Here is a 14,153-nt window from a genome sequence, read left to right as displayed (position 1 = left end):
GAACACAAATTTGCTGCGAGTGAAGAATAAATTCACGATATCTATTTTAGAAGTAATATAGAATTACCAATTAAACTATGTTAGAAATCACACGAAATAGACGAAAACTTGTATGTCTAATTTTGTAGTTATTCAGAGGGTTTTATATGATTTTTGGCCCAATCGAAGAATCTCCCGAGCCGAAGATTGTTACTGAAAAAAAACTATATATGTAATTAATAAAATATAATATTTAATTTAAGTGTAACGAATATCTTTAATGAAACAATTAGGATCTAGGTGATATAATTTATTTTTCTAAATTTAATTTTAATGAATTTATATAAGGGTATAAGAAGCTCCACGTGGAAAATAGCCACCCTGCCACGTGCGCTTCGCAGGAGGACCAGTCAGATTGGAAATTAATTACCCTCATCTCGTCCTCTTAATCACACCAATGCCACTCCCAAGCCAACCAACAAAACATGGCATCTCTTTTTCTCGTAGTCGTGACAAGTTTCGAAGCGTTTCACTAAAAAAAAACTCGCTCCGATGGCGCTTCTACTATCGATCCCCGGTGGCGGCGCACGATTAGGCGTTCGGGTTCCTCGTTCGGCGCACGTTAAGAGAATCGCCGCGCTTGGTGCTGACGTGTCCCCTCCTCCTGCCAGAGTGGACTGGGTCGAAGCCACGTCAGGCTTCTTCGACAAAGACTCGAGGCCAATTATGCTCTTCGACGGTAACAACAAGAAAAGCCCATTCTTACTGGCAAAAAGTGTCGCCTAATTTGATTTCTTGTGAATTTCAATCAGGTGTTTGCAACTTATGTAACGGAGGTGTCAAATTCGTCCGAGACAACGACAGAAACAAGTAAATACTGTTAATTTTATTATCAGTTATTAATGTTTGATTTAATTTTAACCTGGTGATTTAAACAGAGCAATAAGATACGAGGCTCTCCAGAGTGAAGCGGGAAAGAGTCTCCTAAGGAGGTCAGGAAGAGAGCCAGACGATATATCTAGTGTTGTGCTTGTTGAAAAACACAGGTAATAAATTACTAATTTGAAATTTAACGAGCCTAATTAATTAATTTAGTTATTTATTCATTTCTTGTTGATTTGAAGGGCATATGTAAAGTCAGAAGCTGTTCTAAAAATAATGGAATACATAAACTTGCCTTTCCCACAGCTAGCTGTCTTTCTACGATTAGTTCCTCTGTAAGTGTTTCCTTCTCAAAAATTGATCTGAATTATATATCATCTTTTACTTCTTAATTAGTTCGTTTAAATTTTTTTTTTTATGTACAGGTTTGTTAGAGACGTAGTGTATGACAATGTGGCGAATAACCGTTACAATATATTTGGGCGTTCAGACTCTTGTGAGATATAGAAAATTATACAGATAGATAGTTCTTCCTCAGAGGTATTTTTATTTCCATGCAAAACAATCGAATATTTTATTTCGTGTACAACAGCTTAGTGTTATGGGACGATCATGATCAACATTAAGATATGGTATTTATACATAATGAACGAGAAAAACCTGAGGCCAATATCTACAACCTTTCAGTATTGTCACAACTCACTCTCTCTCTTGGTCCTAAGATGCCCATGAGAGGCTATTTGATTTTCTAATGTTTGTGTCACAGTATCTAATTGAATGTGATGATCAGTACTAGTTAAGTAAGTCTGTGCATAGTTCCGTCGCTTTCCTTTTTCTTTCCGTTTCACAAGGGCACGGAGACATAGAAGACAAAATTAATTTCGACATTTCGATATTAATCACGGCTCACAAAGAAGTGCGCTTCTTTCGAAACGCCTGGTCGCCGACGAAGAGCTTCACCAAGCAGTATGTGTATCTGCAAGTGAACGTTTTTTTTTTTATTTTTTTTTATTTTTTATCAAAGACTGAGATCGAGATTCAAAGAACAAATATTTGATATATATATATATATATATATATATATATATATATATATATATATATTTTTTTTTTTTACCCGAGAAGTAATGCTACGAATGCGACGACCCACAAGACGTATTGATAGCACTTGTGCTTGGGCTTTCTCTTTCCTTCGTAGCCCCGGGGAATGTACTTTGGGTTGACGTACCCGTATTGGGGTCGGACCAAGAGAATGAATCCGAGTAGAAACCCCGCGAGAAATCCTCCCACGTGAGCCGAGTTGTCGACATGTGGCAATAACCCGAACGCCAAGTTTAAGAGGATTATCAGAACCAGAGTGACCAACGCCGCGCACTGAATTCAGACCGTTTGTCAATTTCACCGATCCTTAGTACCCGAGAAAAGAGAAAGAAAAGGAGATTCGAGGCGAGACCTTGTTTGCGTATATAGTCCAATTGGTGAGAAGCTCGGAGAGCATGGCTCCCAATAAGCCGAAGAGCGCCCCGGAAGCTCCGACGGAGATGGTCGGGTTTCGGGACGAGCTGAGATTGAGACTCGACAATAAGCTTCCCCCGAAACCAGAGAGGACATACAATGTACTTATTCTTACTGCCCAAATTAAAAAAAAAAAAGTTTTGGTACAAAAAAAATAAATAATTTATGAACTTTTTCGAGATGAGGGTTCTTTCTCTCTTACAAAATCCAAACTCTTGCTCGAGCCGAATTCCGATGAAGAGAAGGCTCAACATGTTGGCCACCAAATGGATGACTCCGGCGTGAAGCCACATGCACGTAAAGAGCCGCCAAGCCTCCCCGTTTTCCACCACCAAACTCCGGTCCAACGCTCCGAGCCCTTTTAGCCTATAACACACATTACGTCGACCAGAATCAGAATCAGGTCAAAATGAGGAGACGAGTTCGAGTCACAACAACGTCTGTGTATATCATTTAAGAAATATAAGATCAAATTTTTTATACGTTGAGGTCGAAGGGCCGAGAAGAGGGTTTTCGCGGAAAGGTTGGAAGGAGAATCTTTTGAGGTAGCGAAAGAAGAGGCAGTTTTCTTCGGGCGATGAGGTGGCGGTGGCGGGGCAATTGTTGAGGTACATGCTTAGGGCAAACATTGCGACGTTAGTTATGAATATGAGCGGCACCGCCCAAGCAAACCACGCCGCCGCCGGTGGATACCGCCGCCCCTCCTCGATGTCCGGCGGTGGTGTTGACCATTTCCCCATAATCAATGAGAGAGAGAGAGAGAGAGAGAGAGAGAATAATAAAATTAGGGAAATAGGAATATGGCTGGTTTTGTGAGATTTTTAAGGGGTTTGGGTGGCAACGAGTGAATTTTGGGTGCTTAGGCAGTTAAGTTGGGTAACAAGTTGCGACATTAGATAAACGGTGATCCTTTTGACTTATCATATTTTTTTTTTAATTTATTCACAAGATGGGCTCAAAATTGAAGATATTGTACTCGGCGTTTTTGTTTGTTGTTGAGCCATGTTATATACTGCTGTGGTGTAAAAGATGTGATCCAATTTATTATTCTTATTAGAGCATGCTTTTCTTTTAAAGTTCTAAAAACTTGTGAGCATCAACCGTGCCATTAAAAAAAAAAAAAAAAAAAAAAAAAAAAAAAAAAAAAAAAAAATCTATAAAGAAAACCGATAACATGACGACCAAAATTTCTATTTCAATTATTTAAAAACCTTTCAAAGATTCAAAAGTCACTCAACATCAACATGTGTGTGTATAAGGCTAGAAAAGCCTAGAGGTGATATGAGTATATATATATATATATATATATATATCAATATATATATTATTAGCTGTGTTTTACTGCAGATTTGAGACAGTGCAGCTGAGGGAAAGTGTCAACGGAGGTTCCCTGAACATTTTGACACGTGGCGGTCGTTGATTTGGCGGAACTAATGTTGACGTGGCCAAATGAAACGTCGGTACAGCCGACGTGCTCGTCGCACTTCAGATTAATCGCTTCCTCGCACGCCGACGTCCCGTGGAGTTCTGTGTACGACACGTCGCTTATTTTCACCGCCGATCCCGACTGATAATTTTAATAATTCATCACAAATTAAATGTTGCGTTAATAACAAGCTCGTTATATAATACACGTAAAATGTTGGAATCAGATAATTAATTATATTTTACGTACCTGATTATTAGGACACTGGTTATGGGGACAGTAGTACTGGTCAATGATGACCGGATTATCAGCGTTCGTGAATGTTATGTTGTGGAATGATATCTTCCTTGCATACCCATTCCCTCCCTATATATATCGTATATAACACATATCAAATCAGCCATGAACATATAGTCTAGTTGTTACATGTATATATATACATATATACACACGTACGTACCTGCCAGGTTTTGATTCTCACACCATTCTGAGTTCCTTTGAAGCTTGAATCCTTGACGTTGATATTCTCAACCGTCTCATTATTTCCACCTTTTCCCAGGCTTCCAATACTAAAGGGAAAAATAATAATAATAATAATAATGTATTATATTGTATATGATTGATCAATAATTTTACTATATAGGTGATTCGTGTATTATACCTTATACCGTGGCCTGGACCGCATTCGACGGAGGTAATGTTGACGTTAGAAGTACCGCCGTTAATGGCAATACAGTCATCACCGGTTCCAATAAAGCTGTTTTCTATATTAACGCCGTTACAGCTTGAAATGTTAATGCCGTCAGTGTTGGGGCTTTTCTCTGGGGCTGATATGTGAATTCCCGAAACTAATACGTTCTCACAAGCTGATAAGGATATATGGTTTCTTTGGCTGTCTTTGTGTCTCACTCCAGTGAGCTTTAGGTTGTTACAGTGCGTGAATCTCAGCGCCTATACATACATATATATAGCCATCAAATATATGTACGTATGTAATGTATAGAGAGAAATGTTATTTATATCCCAAAATTTTTAGTCAAATGCCATATCCTGATTATTTAAAAAAAAAATTTGAAAATCCATATCCTGATTTTTTTTAATATATTGAAATAATATATATATGATATATAGAGAAAAATGTTATTTACATCCCATAAATTTTAGTCAAATGTTGCCATATCCTGATTATTTGTAAAAAAAAAAAAAATTGAAAATCCATATTCCTGATGTTTTTAATATACTGAAATAATATATGTATGAATGTAATGTATAGAGAAAAGTGTTATTTATACCATAATTTTTAGTCAAATGTTGCTATATCCTGATTTTTTAAAAAAAAAAATCCATATCCTAATTTTTTTAATATATTAAAATAGTATTTTTTTTTTGGTAAATTAGTATTTATGTTTTAGTTTTGAAAATCTATCCCATGATAAATATTTCAATTAACTTTTTCTTCTTATCAAAATTAATTGACTTAAAATAACAGTAAATATTATCTATATTTTAATTATTATTTTTTTTAGTGTAGCAAAATAGCCAAAATGAAACTATGAAATTTGTTTTTAGCCTATGTTTGACAATTTTTAGGGATATAGCCAAATGAGTTATGTGGCAGTAATTAAGGTCTGATTTGCTCTTATTTATTAACAAATTCGTCACTTTCTCTCTTTTATTTTTTTCAAATAATTTTTTTTTGCATCAAAAGTTCAAAAATTCGTATCTTTCTCATACGAACTCGAAATTGAGTGATTCCAAATCCTACGGATTCGTGACGCCAAGATCTTTAAAAATAGATCCATTGTGTTTGATGAAAAATCATGTTTAATACTATGGATGTAGAAAAATCATGTTACTAGCTTAAATATGGAAATAACTGAAATTTATCAAAAAAATAAACGGAAATTTAAATATAATGCATTAAACATAATTTTTCATCAAACACAATGAGTCTATTTTTGAAGATCTCGACGCCACGAATTTGTAAAATCTGAAATCACTCAATTTCGAGTTCGTATGAGAAAGATACGAATTTTTGAAGTTTTGATGAAAAAAAAAATATTTAAAAAAATAGGAAAGAGAAAGTGACGAATTTGTTAATAAATAAGGGTAAATCAGACATTAATTATTGTCACATAAAAATCATTTGGCTATATCGTTAAAAATTGTCAAACATAGGCTACAAAATTACATGTTTAAAGTGATCTAATAACTTACAAAAATTGATTCTTGCTTGTTAAACATAATAAAATAGATATTATCATATCTGACTAGATTAAATTAAGATGATATGAATAATATTTTTGGTATATGTAAATGCTAACGTACTGTAGGCTTCGTTCCCGCGGTCTGCATGAAATCATACATAACTATTGTAAGTTAATTAATTTGATAATATATATTTATAAATCAATGCAAAAAAAAAAAAAAAAAAAAATCCTCACTCACTTCTTTCCACCAGTTGATCCCATTGCCATTTATTGTCCCATCGCCATCAACAGTAAGCGAGTTGACTCCAGTGAAACTAATCCAATTATTCAAGTCCCCTGACCATTTTGATTTATCCGGTGCTATTATTTCAGCACTAACCTAAAAAATTAAACATAAAAGCATATAATGAATGATGCGTTGAAAATTTTTAGTCATACAGAAAATAATTGTTTTAGTCTCTTCTAAATTCTAACTATTTAGAGGATATTTTATGGGCAGTATAGATTTTTAGCCATTTTTAAACTTAAAACCGTAACGTTTATGTAATTTATGTTTATTAGACATGCGAATTTATTACCACTGGAAAAGGACTTCCTTAGCCCTAAATAACTTCCACCATATATAACTGATATAATTAAGAAATAAAAAAGAAAAAAAAATAATCTTGTAACTAATTCCTTAATTTAAACAACTATTAATTAATTTTTTAATCTACTCTCGGAAAGAAACAATAAAAAAAACTACATAGAGCAAATTTATAGCAAATCAAAATTGCAAAATTAAAAACCTGAGAACGCACAAAATTATTAACGATTATTACTTAAAATGAAAAACATCATAAACTATTATTACTTAAAAAGAAAAACACCAGAAACGATTATTAACGATTATTACCGAATATTACTTAAAAAAGAAAAATAGAAGAAATGATTATTAACGATTAGTGCCGATTATTTACTGTATATTTTTTTAATAAAAAACAGAAACGAAAATCAATCGGTAGTTGTTCAGTTTGTGATCCCCACCCACGACGCTGAAGCAGATGACGTGGCGCTCCACGTCCAGTCTTTCCTCTTCGGTTCTTTTTTTTGTTTCAGTTTATTTTGAATTCATCAAATCCAGATCCTATAATTAAGGAATTTAAAGAATAATGATGATTTTTTAATACGAAAATAAATTTTATTAATTAACTAATAAGGGTATATTAGGTACAAAATAAGTGGTTTCACTTGCCACATCATCAATTTGGCTAATTATCAATTATTAACTAAACGTTGGTTAAAATAAAATTAATATGTTTTAAGTGGTTTAGTTGTTAACAATTCTCATATTTTATCCTCAAATTTAGGTACATCTCGTTTAATGTAAATCTCCAAATACGTACCTTGACATTGACGTTTGACTTGCAAGGACCTTCAAACTTGATAGGGTTTACTAAGAATGTCTTTTTCTCGGGTATATATAGAATTAACCCATTTGCGCAAACCATTTTCCATGCATCCATGAAAGCCTGCGCTCATAATATTTACGTCCATTATTTACAAATAAATAACAAAAAAAAAAAAAAAAAAAAAAAAACTGACCACCATGTAGTGATTATGATGATGATGATGATGATGATGATGATTATTATTATGAAATGTAAAACTGTATGGCCTATAAGACATACCTATTTGGCTTTTCTAATTTTAATAATCATCTGTTTTTAATTATATATAATTAAGTGACAAAAAGAAATATTACTTTGGTATCATCTGTTTTTCCATCTCCAATGGCACCGTGATCCATTACATTGACCAAGTTGTCACCATATGAGGGTCTTAACTTTCTGCTGCTTCCAATCGAAGCCATGCACAAAATCAATAATATTTTGAAAATATTGCGAAGTACCTGAAGAAAAAAAATAACACCCACATGAAAAGCTAGCATTAGCTAAAGATATTTATACTTGAAAAAAAAGAAAAAATAATTACAGACAACATTCTGGTATCTCTTGAAGACTCACCATTGTGTTGGGCATCGAAAACATAACAAAAGAGAGCTTAGCTAATAGAGTTCTAGTAATTGTTGAATCAATAGAATTGACGAGTTGTAATGATGATCAACACATGCTAAGTCACCACATTTTATAGTGTGCTTAGTGAATCACATCTGATACGTAATTATGTGAGAGTATATAGACTTACCATATATATATAATATATATATTCTCGGATTGCCTCTGATTTTTTTTTTCTCTTTAAACTCAATTAAAGTAAATAATCGGCACAAATTCTCTGCAGTGTCGATTGCTAACAAAATGCCCATTTGTTGCCGAAAATTGGAAATCATAATGGGTTAAGATAGCATTTGCTGCCACATATCAATGATTTGTCTTTAAACCCGATTAGGGAAGAAAAAATTTGTTTGGTTTGACAAACATCAAAGTGTCTGATTAATTTCAACATAATGGGATTTCCAGAAGAAAGTATAATATCTGTAAAATGAGAAGAATATTATTCCCAAATTGTCACACTATTCAGGTATACAATATTCTAATTTATACGATGGCTATACTCCCTATTCTAAAAGTTGTGACCGGTATCTATGCTAACTTCTTATGGAATAATCGTGAATAATCTCGTCACCACGGGCTCTCGTGAGGCAATATTGCTAAGCTATAAAATTTTCGACGAAGATAGCCTTTGGAGTTTGGACTAAGTTTATGGAAGATATGTAAGGTAATGTGCATCATAACTCCTCGATTACGGGTTTTTTTTAATGATGGCTCTATTTTGTGTAAAAAAAATTAAAACGTATTCTGGCTATCTAGTCAATTTCAAACTTGATTTTAAAAACTAGTCAAACATTTCATTTATTTTAGTAAATTGGACTTTTACCGTCATTTATCAAAATTAATGTGTGAAAATGCTAGAGGCAATCATATAGGATAATATCTGATTAATGAGGTCACATCATCTAATGTGGCTAAATTTTAAACATATCCAAAACGTTAGGTAGATTACGAATTCAATATTTCAAGTGGCGTAGTCCATAGAATTTTTCAAAATTAAAAAGCTATTCCTCGACATCTTTGAAAACTATCAATGGAAAATTGGCAAAGGTGAAGTCTTTGTTCTGGTACGGTAATTGGTGCGACATTCTTCTTATTCAATTTGCTCCGCTCCCATTTTTTATGGTGCTCTTACTATTGCTCAAGGATACTTGGACTCCTGCTTTTAGACTTGGGGCTTGGTCTAATTGAGCTTAGACTACTTGGCCTCGTTCTTGAGCGACTTTTAGCTCTTGAAGTCAATTTTTCATTTGTGAAAAAGACAAGCATAACATGATTCACCCAGTGATATGGATTATATTTCTTTTCTCGGTATAATAAACCTCTATGATACATGATATATTCATTAATTTTGAATCCTTGCTCATAACACTTCTTTCAATTAATGAGTTTCTTTTTCTTTGCTTACATATCCGTTCTTTATAATATTGTTTATTATGTTGACTTGAACAAAAAATCGTCAATCAAACATGTCAAGCACCTAATGCGCGTTCTCTATTATAATCAAACATTGATTGCGAAACTGACGAAAGTGACGAGACATGATCAGAAATTCAAATATATAAATGTTAAAATAGGGCAGAATTAATTACCGAAACAAAAGTGATTTTATTATTATTATTAATTTTCCTTTTTTTTTTTTTTTTAACATTGCTCATAATAACCTTTTATTTTAATCCAATAGATGTACCCTGTCGTTTTTTATCAAACCCCCAAAAAAAAAACGCAACAACGATAATTAATAAAGCCACGTGTACAATGGATTACGATGAGATAGCGTCACGGCGTGAAGTGGTGGCGGTGACGGAGGAGCAGAGATCGAAGCCGTACCAAATGGAGTTGGGGATGAAGACGTTGTAGTAGAACGTGACGGCCTTGGTGTTCCGTCCGTACACCTTCACCGTCTCCGGCTTCCAACCGTCGTACCCGCTCCGGTACAGGTACAGGTGGCAGATCTGCCTCGCGCACGGTCCCAAAACCTCTAACTATTTAGAGGATATTTTATGGGCAGTGTAGATTTTTAGCCATTTTTAAACTTAAAACCGTTTAGGTAATTTATGTTTATTAGACATGCGAATTTATTACCACTGGAAAAAGGACTTCCTTAGCCCTAAATAACTTCCACCATATATAACTGATATAATTAAGAAATAAAAAAGAAAAAAAAAATCTTGTAACTAATTCCTTAATTTAAGCAACTATTAATTAATTTTTAATCTACTCTCGGAAAGAAACAATAAAAAAAACTACATAGAGCAAATTTAAAGCAAATCAAAATTGCAAAATTAAAAACCTGAGAACGCACAAAATTATTAACGATTATTACTTAAAAAGAAAAACACCAGAAACGATTATTACCGAATATTACTTAAAAAAAATAGCAGAAATGATTATTAACGATTAGTGCCGATTATTTACTGTATATTTTTTTTAATAAAAAACAGAAACGAAAATCAATCGGTAGTTGTTCAGTTTGTGATCCCCACCCACGACGCTGAAGCTGATGACGTGGCGTTCCACGTCCAATCTTTCCTCTTCGGTTCTTTTTTTGTTTCAGTTTATTTTGAATTCATCAAATCCAGATCCTATAATTAAGGAATTTAAAGAATAATGATGATTTTGTAATACGAAAATAAATTTTATTAATTAACTAATAAGGGTATATTCGGTACAAAATAAGTGGTTTCACTTGCCACATCATCAATTTGGCTAATTATCAATTATTAACTAAATGTTGGTTAAAATAAAATTAATATGTTTTAAGTGGTTTAGTTGTTAACAATTCTCATATTTTATCCTCAAATTTAGGTACATCTCGTTTAATGTAAATCTCCAAATACGTACCTTGACATTGACGTTTGACTTGCAAGGACCTTCAAACTTGATAGGGTTTACTAAGAATGTCTTTTTCTCGGGTATATATAGAATTAACCCATTTGCACAAACCATTTTCCATGCATCCATGAAAGCCTGCGCTCATATTATATACGTCCATTATTTACAAATAAATTATAAAAAGCATAGCATCGTTATGAAAATAAAATATATAGATGTATCTTTGAGGAAACTCATTTCAACAACACCATGGAAACTAATCTTTGAGGAAACTCAACCGAATCAATGAAATTCGCGAGAAAAGTTAGGGTTCGATACTCACAGCTGAGAAGTGGAAGGGAAAGGAGTCCGTGAGAACGGAGAAGAGAGAGAAAAGAGAACGACGGCGAGGAGGAGAGAGAAAGCCACCGCCGCGCTGATTGTCGGCTTCACTGAAATCATTCTCACCCACCATCTCGCTTTTTCAGCACAAATCTGATTCGGTAACAATCTTCTTCAGCATGTAAACATTTTAACCTATTCTTGTTCAAGTCTGAAGTCAATTTTTCCACAACAATAATGAAATAGCTGAATTTTGTCTCGCATCACTCAACAAACACTTTGATCCGAACTGATAATCCGTTCACAACCAAATGATAGTTTCTTACTTACTCTGATCTCAGACCATTTTGATGCCCAATCTCTACTAATCCGTCTTATCTATCTATTGCTGATAGGAAAAGAAACAGATTGTAAATAAAAACGATAAAGAACTCGCCTTGGGTGTGAAGGAGTAGAGCAATGGAACCGAACTCACCGGAGACGGAGGATTGCACGGCGAAGGAGATGATTGGAGTGTTCGTGTGCGAGTCTTAGCCGAGAGGTCAAGATCTGTATCAGAAAAGAGGAAATATCCGAAGATTTTTTTTATTTATTTATAAATTGATTAAAAAAATTCCGGTCATTTGTTTTTTTTTTTTTTTTTGAACCAATCCGGTCAGTTGTTAACCATATCGATTTTTTTTTTTTTTTGTTAAGATGGCACATTAGTTTTACTTTTTGCATCAAGCCTAAGCGTAACACATAATTTTGATTCCGAATTTATTCAAGTCTCAGTTAAACAGTTTTTGGTGTTTTTTTAACTTGTAAACCGTACATTTTCAATACATAAATAGTTTTTTTTTTATATATTGAATTTTGAACACATACACAAAATTCTCTTTTATAATCATAGCTTTCTATGTCATATTTACATTATTTTTGTGCTAGTTCATATTAATACCTCACATCAACATATTATTAAGACTGGAAAAATAGAATTTGTATGGAAACAAACTTAAACGAGCATAAAAGTCATGTTTTAAATGTCACCTTTATTTGTGTGAATTTTTATCACTTTTGCTACTTTAATGTCGTTTTTTTCATCTGGAATGTCATTTTTATCACCTGATCTTAGGCTCTACTGAAACATACTTCACAAATCGCTCATGAGAACTTCTAATATTCACAAAATGCCATAAAATGTGAAGCTAAAAATTTACTCTCTCACTCAAACTCGAAGGAACAAGTAAGTTTTTATGATTTGACTGTTTCAGTGACTAATGAACCACAAATTCAGTAATCATCTTTGCGATAATTAGTCGGCTTATTTCGAGCTCTCATCACATAAGCCATCTCTCGTACCAAGTGAGATGTGCTCAGTTCCATTTTATTAGCAATACACTCAATGCTCTCAGCCAATCCCAGCCTCAGAAGCCGATCTCTCAGCCTCTGAACCGTGGTCAAATACGGCGCGATTCCCCGATCAACCATCTCATCCAAGTACTTGCAAGCCATTTCGGTCCCTCGATTTCCCTTCATCAAGAATCCGTGTATCAGCGTCGACTACGTCGAAACCGAGCCGCGAAACCCTTTCTCCGACATTCTCTCCCAAACCTCTGACATGTCATCGAATCTCCCGAACCGAATCAGCAACTTGAGAACCATGTTGTACGAGTCGCGGTCTGTCCATTTCTTCTCCGTCGCAGACAAGAGCTTCAGAGCTCGATTGACCTCGAAGTTCTTGCAGTGGGAAGAGATGATCGCGTTGATGGTCGACGAATCCGGCGAAACCCCGTTCTCGATCATCTCTTTCATGAGCTTGTAAGCCTCGTCGGCTTTGCTGTGATTGCACAGCTTATTGATCACGAGGTTGTAACCGGAGATACCCGGAGAGAGATTGTGTCTCTTCATCCTAGCGAGGACTCGGAAAATCGCTTCGATGTTATCGGATTCGCAGAAAGCTCGGAGGAAAATCGTGTAGCTTTCTGCGTCGGGGCTTGGTGATCCTTTCTTCCCCATTTCGCGGAGAATCTCGTGAGCCTCGTCGGAGTTTCCTCATATGCACAGGGATTCCATGTAAGCATTGTAAGAACGGACGTCGAAGGAAATTTCTCTCTGGGACATTTCGTCGAACAGTTGGCGTGCTTTTTCTGGGTGGCCGATATTTCCCCAGCCGAGCATCAGAACGCAGTAAGTCTCGACGTTCGGGTCGAGCTAGGCTTTCGATTTCTCGAAGAACTCGTGTGCGTGTTTGACGTGCTTGTGGTTGCGGAGAGCTTTCAAGAGACCGTTGAGATCGTCAACGGTGGGTTTGACTCCAAACTCGGACATTCTGTTGAACGCTCTAATGGCGTCGCGAGGCAAACCGGCTCTGATGTACGCCCGAAAAACGACGCGGAAGATCTCGGAGCCGATCTCGAAGCGACCGGAGTCTCTGACGTCGATGAGTAGGTCCCAAAATATCGCAAACTGGTTGTTACGACCCAACGCGTCGACCAAGATTCGGTAGCTCTCGTAACTGTGTTCGAAACCTGGGATTCCTTTGGCCCTGAGGAAGAACCTGTGCGCAGAGAAGCCTAGGGTTTTGCATCGCTTGAGGACTTGTTCGACGAGGTTCGTAGAGATGTGTGGCTTGAAGGAAGCGAGTGAGAGCTCCAAGTCGTCGTGTGGATTTCGGTGATCGCTCAGAACGCGAGAAAGAGATCTCGCCAGTCCCGGCACTGACGGTTGCGACGGCTTCGAACATATCCGGCGAGAAGTTCCGGTGGTCGGCGGCGAGAGAAGAGAGCGAAGGACTGAGCCGAGAACTGTGTGCTTCGAAGAGAGACTAGTCCTGAAAGCCATTGTTGTTTGTTAGAGAGTTCAACGTTCGGTTTATTTATTTTTAGGATGTCAAGCGTGTGATTGGCTTCGACACGTGTGTAGTTCGTTATTAGATTTAGTTGCAAACGA

General features: G+C 35.5%; 3 protein-coding genes and 1 pseudogene across 3 annotated transcripts; 1 reads left to right on the top strand and 3 right to left on the bottom strand.

The window, feature by feature from the left end:
- Positions 1–465: 465 nt before the first annotated feature.
- Positions 466–1,613, top strand: LOC149386679 (Putative thiol-disulfide oxidoreductase DCC). The gene is made up of 5 exons (XM_089626935.1): positions 466–718; positions 792–849; positions 918–1,025; positions 1,104–1,196; positions 1,287–1,613. Exons 1-5 carry the CDS (start codon positions 532–534, stop codon positions 1,366–1,368), a joined length of 528 nt encoding a protein of 175 aa, XP_089483061.1. The 5' UTR covers positions 466–531; the 3' UTR covers positions 1,369–1,613.
- Positions 1,614–1,767: 154 nt separating this feature from the next.
- Positions 1,768–3,116, bottom strand: RBL5 (RHOMBOID-like protein 5). The gene is made up of 5 exons (XM_089626542.1): positions 2,860–3,116; positions 2,579–2,742; positions 2,315–2,490; positions 1,979–2,235; positions 1,768–1,837 (listed from the first exon to the last, which is right to left on the bottom strand). The coding sequence occupies exons 1-5, from the start codon at positions 3,114–3,116 to the stop codon at positions 1,768–1,770; spliced, it is 924 nt and encodes a 307-aa protein (XP_089482668.1).
- A 587-nt stretch (positions 3,117–3,703) lies between these two features.
- Positions 3,704–11,355, bottom strand: LOC149386677 (putative polygalacturonase At3g15720). Its single transcript, XM_089626541.1, has 6 exons — positions 11,224–11,355; positions 9,834–10,051; positions 4,464–4,559; positions 4,263–4,371; positions 4,052–4,168; positions 3,704–3,943 (listed from the first exon to the last, which is right to left on the bottom strand). Exons 1-6 carry the CDS (start codon positions 11,353–11,355, stop codon positions 3,704–3,706), a joined length of 912 nt encoding a protein of 303 aa, XP_089482667.1.
- A 1,139-nt stretch (positions 11,356–12,494) lies between these two features.
- LOC149386676 (pentatricopeptide repeat-containing protein At5g15010, mitochondrial-like) lies at positions 12,495–14,045 on the bottom strand (annotated as a pseudogene).
- Positions 14,046–14,153: the final 108 nt, after the last annotated feature.

Source organism: Urtica dioica, chromosome 9, assembly GCF_054948205.1.
Source record: "Urtica dioica subsp. dioica isolate 48M chromosome 9, U.dioica_male_clone48M_v1_H2, whole genome shotgun sequence".
Classification (NCBI taxonomy): Eukaryota; Viridiplantae; Streptophyta; class Magnoliopsida; order Rosales; family Urticaceae; genus Urtica; species Urtica dioica.
Note: the sequence above shows the minus strand (reverse complement) of the source record. Positions and strands in the feature narration are given on the sequence as shown.